Genomic DNA, 13706 nt, shown 5'->3' on the forward strand with positions numbered 1-13706 from the left:
CCTAAGCTTGCTCCATTGCGGAGATATTCCCGCGAGAGTGCGGAAAACTATACTCAAGGACCACTAGGGGGCGCTCACGGACCACCAGTGATCCGCGGACCACACTTTGAGAAGCACTGATATAGTGGTAAAGTGAAGGATAAAAAATATGATTTGGTGATGAAGGAATCGCTTTCAATGCTACTCTCTTTACTTTTTTCTTGGCATAGAGAGAAGTCTCCTATGGATTTTATTGATACATATATAAATACTGATACTGCCTATTGATACTGATACTTCAATCAATATTCTTGTTGATACTACCCTCCATAGTTTGGTTTAAAAAATAAAGGCATACAAATATTTGAAAGTATTCAACATTTAGGAATATAAGTTTTAAAGTGCCTAAAACAGATGCCAACTGTGTCCTGATTTAATAACTACTTAATTGTACATGATGTCAACTTTTACCTTGATTTGATGATGTAGAGACGACCACATACTTAGTTTTACAAATACCATCTGCATGAGGACGTAGGTGCAGCAACTGCTTTACAAAGGCAGTCAAATATGTTGCACTGCTTCAGATTTATTGAACGTAGTATTTGTATCATGAAGTTTGTGGTGTCACTTTACTTTGCATGGAAGCTGGATTCTCAAAACATCCGGGGAAATGATTGTCCTGTGAGGTGTTACCTGCTGCTAGGGGCAGTGGTTTAAGTCTATGCTGAAATAATATCAGTTATAACATAATCGTTTTTTTGTTTATTAAAAGAAGAGCAAAGACAACCCCTGAATGTTTTTGTATTGAAAAGACAATTTCCCTTATTTTCCAACTAGTTCCGTTAAGAGTTGGATTGAAAGATCATCCAATCCCATGCCAAGTATTTATATATGAAAGGGCCTGCTTTCGTTTTGAAGGACAGCTTCTTAACATTACATGTTACTTGTTAGACGCTTTTATCCAAAGCGACTAACATACTCAGTACCGTGGACAATCCCCACAGGAGCAATTTGGGGTGAAGTGTCTCAGGGACACAACGACATGCTGACTGCAGTGGGGTTTTGAACCTGTGCTCCCCTGATCCCAACACCTACGCACAACCCACTGCACCACACACCTCTTAAGTGGTCCCATTGACAAGCAACTACCTCTTTACATGTGTTGCATTGAGATGGATTTTCATAATTACATTTTTCATTTAGCTGACGCTTTTATCCAAAGAGACTTACAATAAGTGCATTCGACCAAGAAGATACAAACTTGAAGAAAACAGAATCATATAAGTACATCAGGTGTCATTGAGCCAAACCATAGTAAGTGCTACTCAATAGGATTTAGATAAGCCAGTCCTTAGTTAGTATATAAGTGCTTTTTATTTTGTTTTTTATTTTTTTCCATTTTATTGCTCGAAGTGGAGTCGAAAGAGATCAGTTTTCATTCTGCGCCGGAAGATGTGTAAGCTTTCTGCTGTCCTGATTTCAATGGGGAGCTCATTCCACCATTTTGGAGCCAGGATAGCAAACCAACGTGTTTTTGCCGATGGGAACTTGGGTCCCCCTCGCAGTGCGGGTGCAGCGAGCCGTTTGGCTGATGCACAGCGGAGTGCACATGCTGGGGTGTATGGTTTAATATTTAGTAAAGTTAGCCCATACTCTCTGAGTCTAACTTTGATGATGTTATGCAGCTTTGAATCGTAACAGACAGCAGCTCGTCACTTGATGTTCACTGACCTTATTTTTCTTATTTGTGTTCATAATCATAGGCCAGTGTTTAATATTATGTGATTATATCCCATCTTTCTGTGCACAGCATGTACTATATTACACTGAAAGCTTGACAGACTGATCCCAAGGGGCAATTCTGGAACATGCATGCCTGTGTGTTTATACACTCGTTTGCCTGTGTGTGCCCACTGATGATTTACTCATTCACCATCGTTCCGCCTGCTGTCTCCTGACGGCCTTTATGCTGGGAGGAATCGATAACCTTCTCCCTTGTGTTGCCTCACTGTGTCTCCACCAGAACGTCGCTCTCCATCCTCAAATGCTTTTACATGTTTTACTGAATGGACTTGCCAATGCATACATATAACGTAGCCTTGTTCTTTGTTTCCTAGGCTTAAATAGACATTTAACTGAGACCATTTTTTTCCTGAAACGGCTACACACACACACACACACACACACACACACACACACACACACACACACACACACACACACACACACACACACACACACACACACACACACACACACACACACACACACACACACACACACACACACACACACACACACACACACACACACACACACACACACACACACACACACAGTCAAGCTCCTTCTATCTGACTCTCTCCCTGACATTAGCTGAACAGAGACCATTACTGCCAGGTAATGGGTGAATGTCACAATAGCAGGATGTCATAAAGCTCTGGAGTGGTCTAATGGGTTTTGTTCAGGTTGAGGTGACACATGCACACCCGCTCATGCACACAAACAGACACGCGCTCTTCCAGGAAACTATCTTCCTATGTGCTTGATGCATTTACTCATCACATCACAGGCCGGAGCTCTGATATGTTTGAAGAGCTAATACAATCCGTTTAAAGAAGCAAATTATGAGAATCATCCGTCACTTTGTTTGACTACAGAGGGGGGGCTCTGCCATTGTTACATTTTATCTTTCCCCATCTACTCTACCGTTTTAGTACCTAGAAATAAACTCTACCAGAGTCAAATATATATACAGTATGTGAAGTAGAGAAGAGTGACTGAACGTGTTTAAGATTAACTGAGGACCCAAATAGAGTAGAATACTGAGTAAAATCACTAACAAAGTGGAAAGGGCACAGATACAAGCGGAGTGGCAAAAGCAGAGGTTGCTGCCAGTCTCCAAGCCTCGCAGCCTCGGTGGGGCAGGCATATGGGAGAGTGAAGGATTATGCATGGAGGTATCATGTGAGCTAATTTGCTTCATGTGCTGCTGGCACAGTGGAGGAGAACAGAATACAGGATCGAAAAAGGGAGAAAAAAAGTCAAAGTTTGCATTGCATTTTATTGTTTGCTGTGATTATCTTTTATCAAGACGTCAAGAGTAGAGACAGATACATAAAGAGGATATCTACACTATATACTGAGTAAACAGGAAAGGTTCACACAAAATTCAGCAACTGTCATGATGATGCTTCATTGTTTTTTCCAAAAGATTGATTTCAAATACTTAATGGCGGGCCTTTGGTTTTTGGTCCAAAAGTTCCTAATAATGTTCTCCAAATAAGCTTCTAACCTAAACTAGCGTTGTAAATACACATCCCTGTTGGAGAGTAGGCCAAGCTAATAAACCCTCTGAAATGTAGCTCTAAAAGAAATATGATAACTGCCAATAACTGAAGGTTGGCTTTTGATTTCAGACACGTATTTAAGTTTTCCATTATTGCATTGTTGGAAGATTTGTGAGTTTCATTCAAAGTCTACGTTTTACTTTTTGTTTTCATGTACTAATTGTGTCATGTGGATTACAAATGCTAAGTGTGTGTATATGTGCGTGAGAGTGTTGTGTGTGTGTGTGTGTGTGTGTACACGTGTGAATACATATGTTTCAGAGTGTGTGGAAATTGATTAGAAGCTAAAGAGGAGATGATTAGCACATGTTGACATTAACGGTTGAATCCATACTGAAACCTAACAGGGGTGACCTTTAACATACATGAGCCTCTGGGCTTACGAGTCAATATGATGAGTGACAGCTAAATGTAGGCAGGACGGGAGAAGCGGGAGTGTTTTTAATTCCTAATAGGAGTGCTGTAGAATGTAGGACACAGCTATTATATGTTTTACAGCATCATACATGTTCAACCTTAATTGCCATCATGCTACCAGCTTTATTTTCTATCAAATATTTAGACTTTCACATCACCTGAACAAGGATGTCATAGTTAGTACCTTCTGGGACTGTAGGATGTTAAATTAACACACACACACACACACACACACACACACACACACACACACACACACACACACACACACACACACACACACACATTGTATATTCCCTTCTCCTCTCAGGTACCGAGATAAAATAGCTGTGTGCGTCAGTGTGGCGTGACGTATGTTCACCGCATCATCATTGCATTACACCACAAAGATGAACAAAGAATTATTATCTCATTCTCTATCTCTTTATCTCTTTTCTTCTACAGTCTTCGGGCACCAATGTGGTCGTGGACATCGCGGTGATGGGGGAGGCCCACGGTCTGATCTCAGACCTGCTGGCAGACCCTTCGCTGCCCACCAACACCTGCAGCTCTCTGAAGGCCGTCAGCAACCTCCTCAGCACCCAGATCAGCCTACAGCCGCTCCATCGGCTCCGCATCCCTGCAGACATAAACACCTGCTCTGACTCGGAGGAGGGGCCGGAGAAAACAGAGAGACTGGCCATTCCAAAGGTAAATATTTGCCTCCCTTTAAAATGTGTTTATTTTCAGTTTTTTGGTCCTGTGTGAAATAACATCAATAATCAATATTATATCGATTCAAATGACGATAGTGATTTTAATTGGAAGTTCACTCGCCAGCTAAGAGGACAACTAATTGGGCCCCCAAAGACTTATTGTAAGAATGACACTGATTATGCTCAATAGCATAGTCTTTTATACTGAGTTATATAATACAGATACATAAATTAACATCATGACGACTTGTAGCACTAGACCCAAGCTGAGGGTCGGGACCCTTCCACAGATGTTCAGTTCAATTGTAGGTGTCAAATATGAACTAAAAGAATAGCGAGACATTTCAAATCAGTGTGGTTGGTAATGGAAATTCCTATGAAATACCAAATTAACTTTTTGGTTGAACCACCCCCAATTCACCCTCCTGTCGTGTTCGGGTCAAATCTGACCGAGTTACTACTTTCATCAATCATAAATGTTGTGTTTTAAATTTGATTGCCTCAAGGCATTATGATATCAGTGGGCATGTTGACATATTAAATTGCTGATCACCACTTTAATTGAATTTTGGGTGGTTTAGTAAACTTTGTGGTTTAGTCAACTTTACCAAAAAATGGCCGCCATATGAAATGAATGGGTAACCCTAGATGTTCATCCATCAGATAGTACACACCCACAAACCAACAAAATGTTAATTTTAGAAATAATTTTCAGTGTCTATTCTTTGTATATTCACTGAAGTTATTAATGTAACAAGTAGTCTGAGACATTGTTTACAGCTTAAATGGCTGTTCAATAAAAAGTGGTGATGATTAATGCGTTTTATGCTCATCTAAGAGCAGTTAAAACCGACCGGTCAAATTTGTCCTGGAACACCAAAGTAAGGGGGAAGAAACAAATCTCTCTTTCTCCACACCTCCAGATTCTTGTAGTCTTCAAACCCAACTGACGCAGTGACATTAGTTGAAGCAATTTATCAGATTTAATGCAGCTCCCCCCGGAGCCACAAAAGGCTTTATGCTACTATTATTCAACATATCTCAGGAATCAACCCATGTGTTTTCAGCCTAACAACGTCAACACAGAGCAGATAATACAAAGAAAATGCTAATATATAGAGTTCAGAGGTACTTCTGAACTTCTAGACTACAGTTCTCTGTAGTGTACACTACCACTAGGCTCAATGACCAAAAAAAGTTATCGAGCCCTCCCCCTCCCTCTCACCAGCTCTCCCCCTCTTCGTCCAACTCTCCCCTACCCCCTCTATCTCCCTGCATGTTTTCACTGACAAAATGGTCCAAAAGTGCATGTGTGAGAATGTGTCAGCTTTGGAAGAGCAATAGCTTTTTTAAAGATCATGCATGTTGAAACGTCCTCTTATGCAGTTTTGTGTTGGAGTGTGTGTTATTCTAAGTAGACTTCATCGGCCTCCTTAATATGTATTAATACTTCCTAGGGCTTGTAAATAGATCTTGATGTTCTCCATCAGGAAGCAAAGTACAAAGGAAATATCTCTGAATAAGAAAACGTAGATGTATTACCATAAGAATTTAATTTTTGTTGTACGCTGCAGAACACCCCCATTCCTCCCCTTACTGCTTGCGTAGTGTGGGGCTCTAATGTAGCTAACAATGACGCACAGGCTTCCAGAGGGCTTTTTAATGTTTTACATGGCCAGTACTTCAAAATGTATGCGTGCACTTAAGGCGGCAAGGAAACTAAGTAAAGCGTGTGATGCAATGCAGGATAGCCTACCAGGAAAGTGACAAGCAGCTTTAACACTGCCTGAGTGCACTCAAATGCTCGACCCATGTAGTGAAACTCAATGAGATGCTGTCTCATTTTAGCTCATTGGGGATTTGTGAGTCTGTATGAAGCAATGGGTTAAAGTTGGTGATTCAGCTGACTTGTGCTGCCCTATTGTCAAGCTAGAAATAGCAGTTACATAAAGGCAATAAGAAATGTTGATGACCAAGTTGCATTTGTTATTCTGGTGTTTTCTTAGCTAAATGGCACAAAAAAACACTTTGTTTTATTTTTGTTAAACGCTGATGAACCGTTTCGGCTCTCTTTTCCCAGGGTTTACATCAAGCAGTTCTGGTTATTTGTCAATTTTATAGCATCTCCAAAACATTAAACCACACTTCTGGGGCACTGATTTATATTTGTAAAAGTTCATATTACAGCTACACATCCAAATCATCCCAATGGGGCTTTTATTTTCTTCACTTTAGTACAGAAATAAAGAAGCTTTATGACTTTATGTGAGACGTCCAAGATAACATGCAGCAGTTCATTACAGCCAACTTCATGTCTACTTATATTCTTGTCAGCTACATTATTGCATAATAATGCAGTGCATATGTTTCAGATCTGAATTCAAAGCTGCATTTCCACACAGTAATATAATTCAACAGTGAAAAGCAGACGTGATGCTTGATGCTCAGTGTTTGATCACTCTGTCCTTCTTCAACACTGTTAGATGCCTTTGCATAGCTTTCCTTCACTGTGGGAGGGAAGTATACAACTGTGTGTGTGTGTGTGTGTGTGTGTGTGTGTGTGTGTGTGTGTGTGTGTGTGTGTGTGTGTGTGTGTGTGTGTGTGTGTGTGTGTGTGTGTGTGTGTGTGTGTGTGTGTGTGTGTGTGTGTGTGTGTGTGTGTGTGTGTGTGTGTGTGTGTGTGTGTGTGTGTGTGTGTGTGTGTGTGTGTGTGCATTATCCTAACAAGTTCACAATCAACTTTACTTCCTTCAATCTATGTGATCCTCTGCTGCCCTCTATGGACCATTGTGTGTGTGCCTTTGTGTGCCTTTGTGTGCGAGAGTGAGAGGGAGAGAGAGGGAGAGAGAAACACACTGACTGTACAAAAACAAAAACTGACTGAGTCTGGCTCAAGGCTTCACAACAAAATGTACAACTTTGGATAGATTGAATCCACAGGGGAAACAAGTGTCACTCTCTCTTCTGGCCATTCTGTCTCCCATATGCTTACACACACAAGAATGGGCTGGAAGTACAAATAGGGCATCTAGTTTGATGTTAAAGAGGAGACACAACCGTTTCTTTGTAAGAAAATAGAGCTCTGAGTTAACTCATTTGCCTGGGGATAACTTGAATTGTCAGTTTAACTAATAGAGCTATTTCTGTGTGGAAATTGCGCTGCGATTCGTTCCTTGATGTTCTATTTGGTCTCTAATTGTGGGAACTGTGTGAACTGTGACTTTTGGGGATTTTTCCCAAACTTTTTTTCATACTTGCCTATCATTTAAAACAAAAACTGTTTAAGGGGATGTACAAATGCCATGGTAATATATTAATTTAACATGAACAAAACTTGCTTTATGAAAACAAGGCCTTGGTATTCATAAATGGATTTACAGTAGAGCAGATTTGAAAAGACAGAAAGCAAGACATTTGAAATGCAAAAGGTACTCATGTTAATTCACATCCAAGAATCCAGGGTATGATAGCATATGTAGGTATTCTAAGGGTGTTGCATATATACTGTAGTTCCACTTATCATGACATAAAAATGTACTTTTCTTACAAACACACTGGCAAGATATATTCTTTTTGTAGTTTCCAATACCTTGCAACTCTTGGTAGTTTTCCCACTCAAGATTTTGTTCAGTGCCCCTGTACAATAATGTTGTCCTTATGGCCTCATCAGACTCCTGAAGCTTCTTCTACAGCCTAAACGTGTGTTTGTTTACCTGCCTTACAGCGTCTAAGACGGAGCTTGCCCCCAGGATTGCTCAGGAGAATCTCCTCAACTTGGACCACCACCACCTCAGCTACAGGGCTGCCCACCATCGAGCCGGGCCCTGTGCGCCGAGACCGCTCAGCCAGCATCAAACACACCACAGAGAGGTAACGCTCACACACAATTACATTACAGTTACTATGGACATTACGTTACAGTAACGGTGATGGTTTTCTTACATTGAATCAGTGAATCGTGGAACAACTCCTTGATGATGACCATCTCAAAGAGTCGCTCCATGTCCGCCTCCTATGCTGCCAACGTCACCATCAACCACCTCTACAGCAAACCACTGGGAAGACCAGGTGTGTGTCTGTGTGTTTGTTGAAAAAAATAAGTACATTGATAAGATAAAGACAGAGGAAAACGGGTATCAAGAGGATCAAACTACAGAAAGACGTTTGGATATGAGTTAATATTGCCCTCTCTTTCAGGTTTCCCCCCCTCCAACGTATCACCTCTGGGCTCTCCATGCCCATCTCCTCCCCACCAGGGCACGCCTGCCTCCAGCCCAACCATCAAGACATGTTCAGTGCAGCTTCCTGAGCTGGCTGTGCCCCTTTTAGAGCAGACCCCTGGCTCTGTGGTCCCCAAGAGCCACCACAGAGCCTTAACTCACAGCCAGAGCGCCCCGAGCTCCACCACCCCGCACTGGCGGCCTGCATCACTCTGCGGCAGGTAACATACATACACACAACATTATCTTCCATTCATAAAAAGTTCCAATTCCCAAATATTTTTTATGAGGCTTTAGAAGCACCTGTTTGTGTGAAAATGAGGGAAATTCGTTTTTTCAATGAGTCGCTTCTCTGCTCTCCTCCCATCAGCTGTGGCAGGCCATTCAACAATCAATTGAACCACAGGGGGGAGTCTTTCGACAAAGGGGACAGAATACCCCATCCAGGTAAACAGCAGAGTAGGTTCTATGATAGATTTTTTCAATCTTATTTTCGAGGTTCATAATATGATTTAAAGGCCCCGTTTTATGCAAAATCCACTTTTTCACATCTTTTATTCATAAACATGTGTCCTCTCTGTGTAAAGAGATTCTGAATGTTTCAGGAAAAAATATTGGCTCACTTTTTGTCCTGATCCATTGTCACCTGTCTGAAAATGAGCTGATCAGATTTTGGCCACTTTATGATGTCATAACAATTTTTTGGCTTGTGTAAACATTAACCAATAACCAACCAAGGTAACCCCCCCCCCCCCCACACACACACACACACACACACACCTTATCACCTGAATCTCCTCCTAGTAGGGCTGTACCCGAATATCCGAATATTTGTTCGTTGGAATACTATTCGGGTTTCAATTCTGTTATTCGGATATTCGTTTTGTTTGTTTTTCCGTTTTTTTCCCGTTTTTTTTTCAAATTGAATTTATTGAAATCTCCAATATCAACGTAAGAGCTTGTGCCTCTTCGGGGGGTGCTAACACTTAACCATAAACGTTATCGTTTACTTTCTCCGTCTTTATATGTAGATATTACTTTTCTCCGTTAATCTCTGTCACGTTATTTCCAAAGCAACGACAACTTCCTGTCAACAGCGCTACCTCTCCTTCAAAATAAAAGTATGTCCATAAATAGGAAGCCAAGCCAAATTACACTTAATACAACTGCAACGAAAATAACAAACACAATGCAATATCCTTTTCAATTTCAAAGAACACAAATTGGGTTACATTAACAAATAACTATAAAACAACAATACTGTAGAATAACAAAATGAATGCCGTGGATACACCGAAATACACGTGTTGGCATCAGCACTTTTGAAACAGGGCTGAAGGGGATTACGGGATGCTACACTGACACTGTTTGGTATTTCGAGTCAAACACTTCAGACACATATTTTGTATATATCTGAGACCTATAATATATTGATGAAAAACAGTATAATAGGGGACCTTTAACTCGCTGTCCCTCATTGTAATTTTGTTTTACTGCCAATATCAATGCATTCAATTGCAATGTGTACTGTGTCCCCAGATGAGCGCGCAGTAGCTTCCTCAGACTATGACAGCACCTACGACAGCACCTATGAGACCAACCACAGTGACAGCAGCGACTTTGCACAGAATGATGAGGAGGGAGAGGGAGGCAAGAAGCAGCCTGAAGCCAGGGAAGGTTGCAGGGAGTATCTGGCAGAGGGAATCGTTCTTCACCCACTCCTGCCATCACCAGAGGTAGGCCGTCAGAAAGGACTGATTGGGTAACAGGAACAAAAAAGTCTCAATTGTCTCTTATGAGCTCAAATGCTTCAAATCCCTCAAAAAAACTATGAGAAAAAGAAGAAGATGGATCATTTCTTTCTTAATAAGAATGTTGAAATGATACAAGTTATTTTACTCTACCTGACAGGACACGCCAGTCTCTGCCCAGGAGTCTCTGGCGGTGTCGGAGCTGGAGCCTCTCTTGTGTCAAATCAACAACTGGAACTTTCCTATTTTCAGTCTGATGGAGAAGACCAATGGCAAGACAGGCTGCATCCTTAGTCAGGTAAATCACTTATTGAGGATGAAATGTTGAAACACTTAAAAGATTTCTGAAATGTCTATACCGATTCAATTAAGGGGGACTCTAATTTTAGGACTGTTTCACATGTATGCAATTAACAGCTTGGTGTAGAAGTAACATTCGCTGTAAAGGCAGTGGGAAGACATATTTTCCATCTGCTCCAAAAATAATTTTGTCTTCGACGATTCTCAACCTTTCTTTAACAAAACATGTGCTATGGACAGAGGACTACTTTCAAACCTTTATTTAACCAGGTAGGTCCCATTGAGATCATTGATCTCTTTTTCAAGGGAGACCTGCAGCAAGTAGGTTAGAACATGAAACATAAAAAAACATAAAACACTAAAGGACATCATACATCATATTTACAGGGCTAAATTTACATACCTAGCGACATTAACAAGTACCAACAGTATCAAGTATCATTGCACCTATCCAAGCTTTAAAAACATGCAGTGGAACCAAATTGCTCAGTTTCAATTCTTTTTGAAGACCATTCCAAGCTAGAGGAGCTGCGCACATAAAAGACCACATCATGTGATCTCAGGCAATACTATAGCTACCTGCAACTCTCTGTGTGATCAGAGAGCAGATATAAGACAGGAGTTTACCCAACATGGCTTTATATATGAACATGTACCAATGACTGACCCTCCGTACAGGAAGTGAAGGCAAACCTCCCCTGGCATACAGAGCACAGTGATGAGTAAGAGCTTTACAGTTAGTAACACATCTCAGTGCACTGTGATAGGCGGCATCTAACTTGTTCAGGTACTTCTGAACCTCTATTAAATATGACTCACAGTATGTTTTCCTTGTTTCATATTCCAGGTTTCCTATAAGCTCTTTGAGGACACAGGTCTATTTGAGACCTTCAGAATTCCTGTACGAGAGTTCATGAACTACTTCCATGCTTTGGAGAACGGATACAGGGTCATCCCTTGTGAGTGGAAGATTTTCATGTTTATTAAATTAAGTGAATTATTGATGTCGAGCATTACTTTTATCAGCCACAAGGGGGATGTAGTGCCTTGTTAAAGTGATTTGAGAACAGGCCTTGTCTCTGCTTTAGTAATTTACGGTTTGCTCTTATACTTGACAGTTGGCAGACATATCAAGTCACAAGATGATCATATCTAATTAACTATGTGTTTATGTCAATTCATATTGAAATGGAATATGTAGCTGATGGGTAGCATGAGCTTTTAAAATGGTTTTACAGCATCTAAAATCCTTATGTTTCTAAAATAAAGTACAACTATATTTATACATTATGCAATTATCTTTAGGAGGTCTACATGGTTTAGATTTTCTCTTCCCTATGAAAACCGGGAAAATAGTGCCTGCAATGTGTACTGCTTTTGCAACATATACCTAAGATTTTACAAATATATATTATAAAAGAGCAAGCCTAACACTGCTGACTGCAATCAATCGTATCAGTCCCTTTTTAAAATGTGTTTTACCCTCCCCAGATCATAACCGGATCCATGCCACTGATGTGCTCCATGCTGTTTGGTACCTCACCACTCAGCCGGTACCGGGCCTGCCGACCCTGCTGACTGAGAATGGGATACACACTGGTGAGGACTTTTAATGCATGCGGTTTTAAGAGCAGGCCTGCACAATATGTTCCCCATAAGGTCCAGATGTTTGTAAGTATAATAAATTGCTGACCCATCCCATTAGGAGCAGTGGGCTGCCATTATGTACGGCCTTTGGGGGGAGCAGTGTGGGGAACGGTGCCTAGCTCAGGGACACCTCGGTAGCACTTGGACTTTCGGGGACTTGAACTGGTGACTTTCCCCGTTTCAAGCCAAGTCCCTATGACTTTGCCACCACCGCCAGTTGATCTCTTGTGTCCAGATAAATCATGTAATACAGGCTGTAACATGTTGCATATTATATCACACACATTCACAGAGGTAGGCTTACGAAACAACACTAAACTGAACATGCACACATTGTTTACAAAAGACAGACAAACAGACACAGTATGTTGATATTGTCCTTCCGATTAAAATAATAGTAGCTAGGTGAAATTAGTAAAAATTACAAATTTGCCTCAGGGGTTTTAAAATGTGTAAAGGCTGTACACCGTTTAATTGTTGTTTGCTGTACAGTATAGCAAAACACACCCTCTGTCCTTAGCCCCTTGCAGTGGACAAATATAAACTCCCCCTCAAAAAAACTAAAAGGTATTAAGAAAATCCAAGAGGCGGAGGAATCCCTCTCCCAGGAGAGACAGACTTGCAATAGATATCGTGCGTTTAGAATAAGCAACTTAATAATCCCAACATAGACAATCCATATGAAAAAAATAACATTGTGACATCGCTGCTGCCAAAAATAATAACGTGGGCGTCAAGAAGGACCAAGGCAAGAGGCGCAGCCACAACTCATAATCCAGACAGCCATTTAACACGACAACCTACAAGACGAATAATGAGGTGTAACTAATAAGGGGGAATCATTCGAGCACACAGCACCATCAGTGACTGGAGTGTGAGCTTTGTTTCTTTTTGCTCGTAGACCCAGAGAATGGCATTTCTCCTGGTGCCACAGGCTTCCTGGTGTCCAAGATGAACTCTGTGCTGGAGGACGGCTACAGCTCCCTGGCTGGCCTCATCCCTGGCCTGGAGCTCATGGCCCTCTATGTAGCTGCTGCAATGCACGATTATGACCATCCTGGAAGGACTAACGCTTTCCTCGTAGCTACAAGTGCACCGCAGGTAAGACTGGCTCTGCGCAACAGCATAAAGTAGAGCAAGCTGATACAAAAAACGTTTGCTTTGAACTCAATAAGTCAATGTGACAACCTGTCCTATATGTGAAAAACATGTCTTTCATGAAGGTAATGATTTACATTAATAATAGTTATTCAACAACCTAGGGGGAATATGCCATAAAAAATAGTTATTATTATATTATATTTGAACATATCAATATTAGCTTATTGCAGTGCCAACCAGATA

The 13706-nt window shown here is 41.1% G+C and overlaps 1 protein-coding gene across 2 annotated transcripts in view; it reads left to right on the forward strand.

Moving 5' to 3' along the window:
* LOC307035997 (cGMP-inhibited 3',5'-cyclic phosphodiesterase 3A-like) overlaps positions 1-13706 on the forward strand; it is a 47587-nt gene that overhangs the window by 22710 nt on the left and 11171 nt on the right. The window contains exons 2-11 of one of the 2 annotated variants that reach the window (XM_079675923.1): positions 4194-4439; positions 8169-8314; positions 8397-8512; positions 8642-8885; positions 9035-9123; positions 10204-10400; positions 10576-10713; positions 11563-11674; positions 12207-12314; positions 13264-13463. In XM_079675923.1, the coding sequence (XP_079532049.1) occupies positions 4194-4439; positions 8169-8314; positions 8397-8512; positions 8642-8885; positions 9035-9123; positions 10204-10400; positions 10576-10713; positions 11563-11674; positions 12207-12314; positions 13264-13463 (1596 nt within the window). The remainder of the gene's footprint in view (positions 1-4193; positions 4440-8168; positions 8315-8396; positions 8513-8641; positions 8886-9034; positions 9124-10203; positions 10401-10575; positions 10714-11562; positions 11675-12206; positions 12315-13263; positions 13464-13706) is intronic. The other variant, XM_079675924.1, reaches the window with a different exon arrangement.

Source organism: Notothenia rossii (genome assembly GCF_949606895.1).
Source record: "Notothenia rossii genome assembly, chromosome: 4".
Taxonomy (NCBI): Eukaryota; Metazoa; Chordata; class Actinopteri; order Perciformes; family Nototheniidae; genus Notothenia; species Notothenia rossii.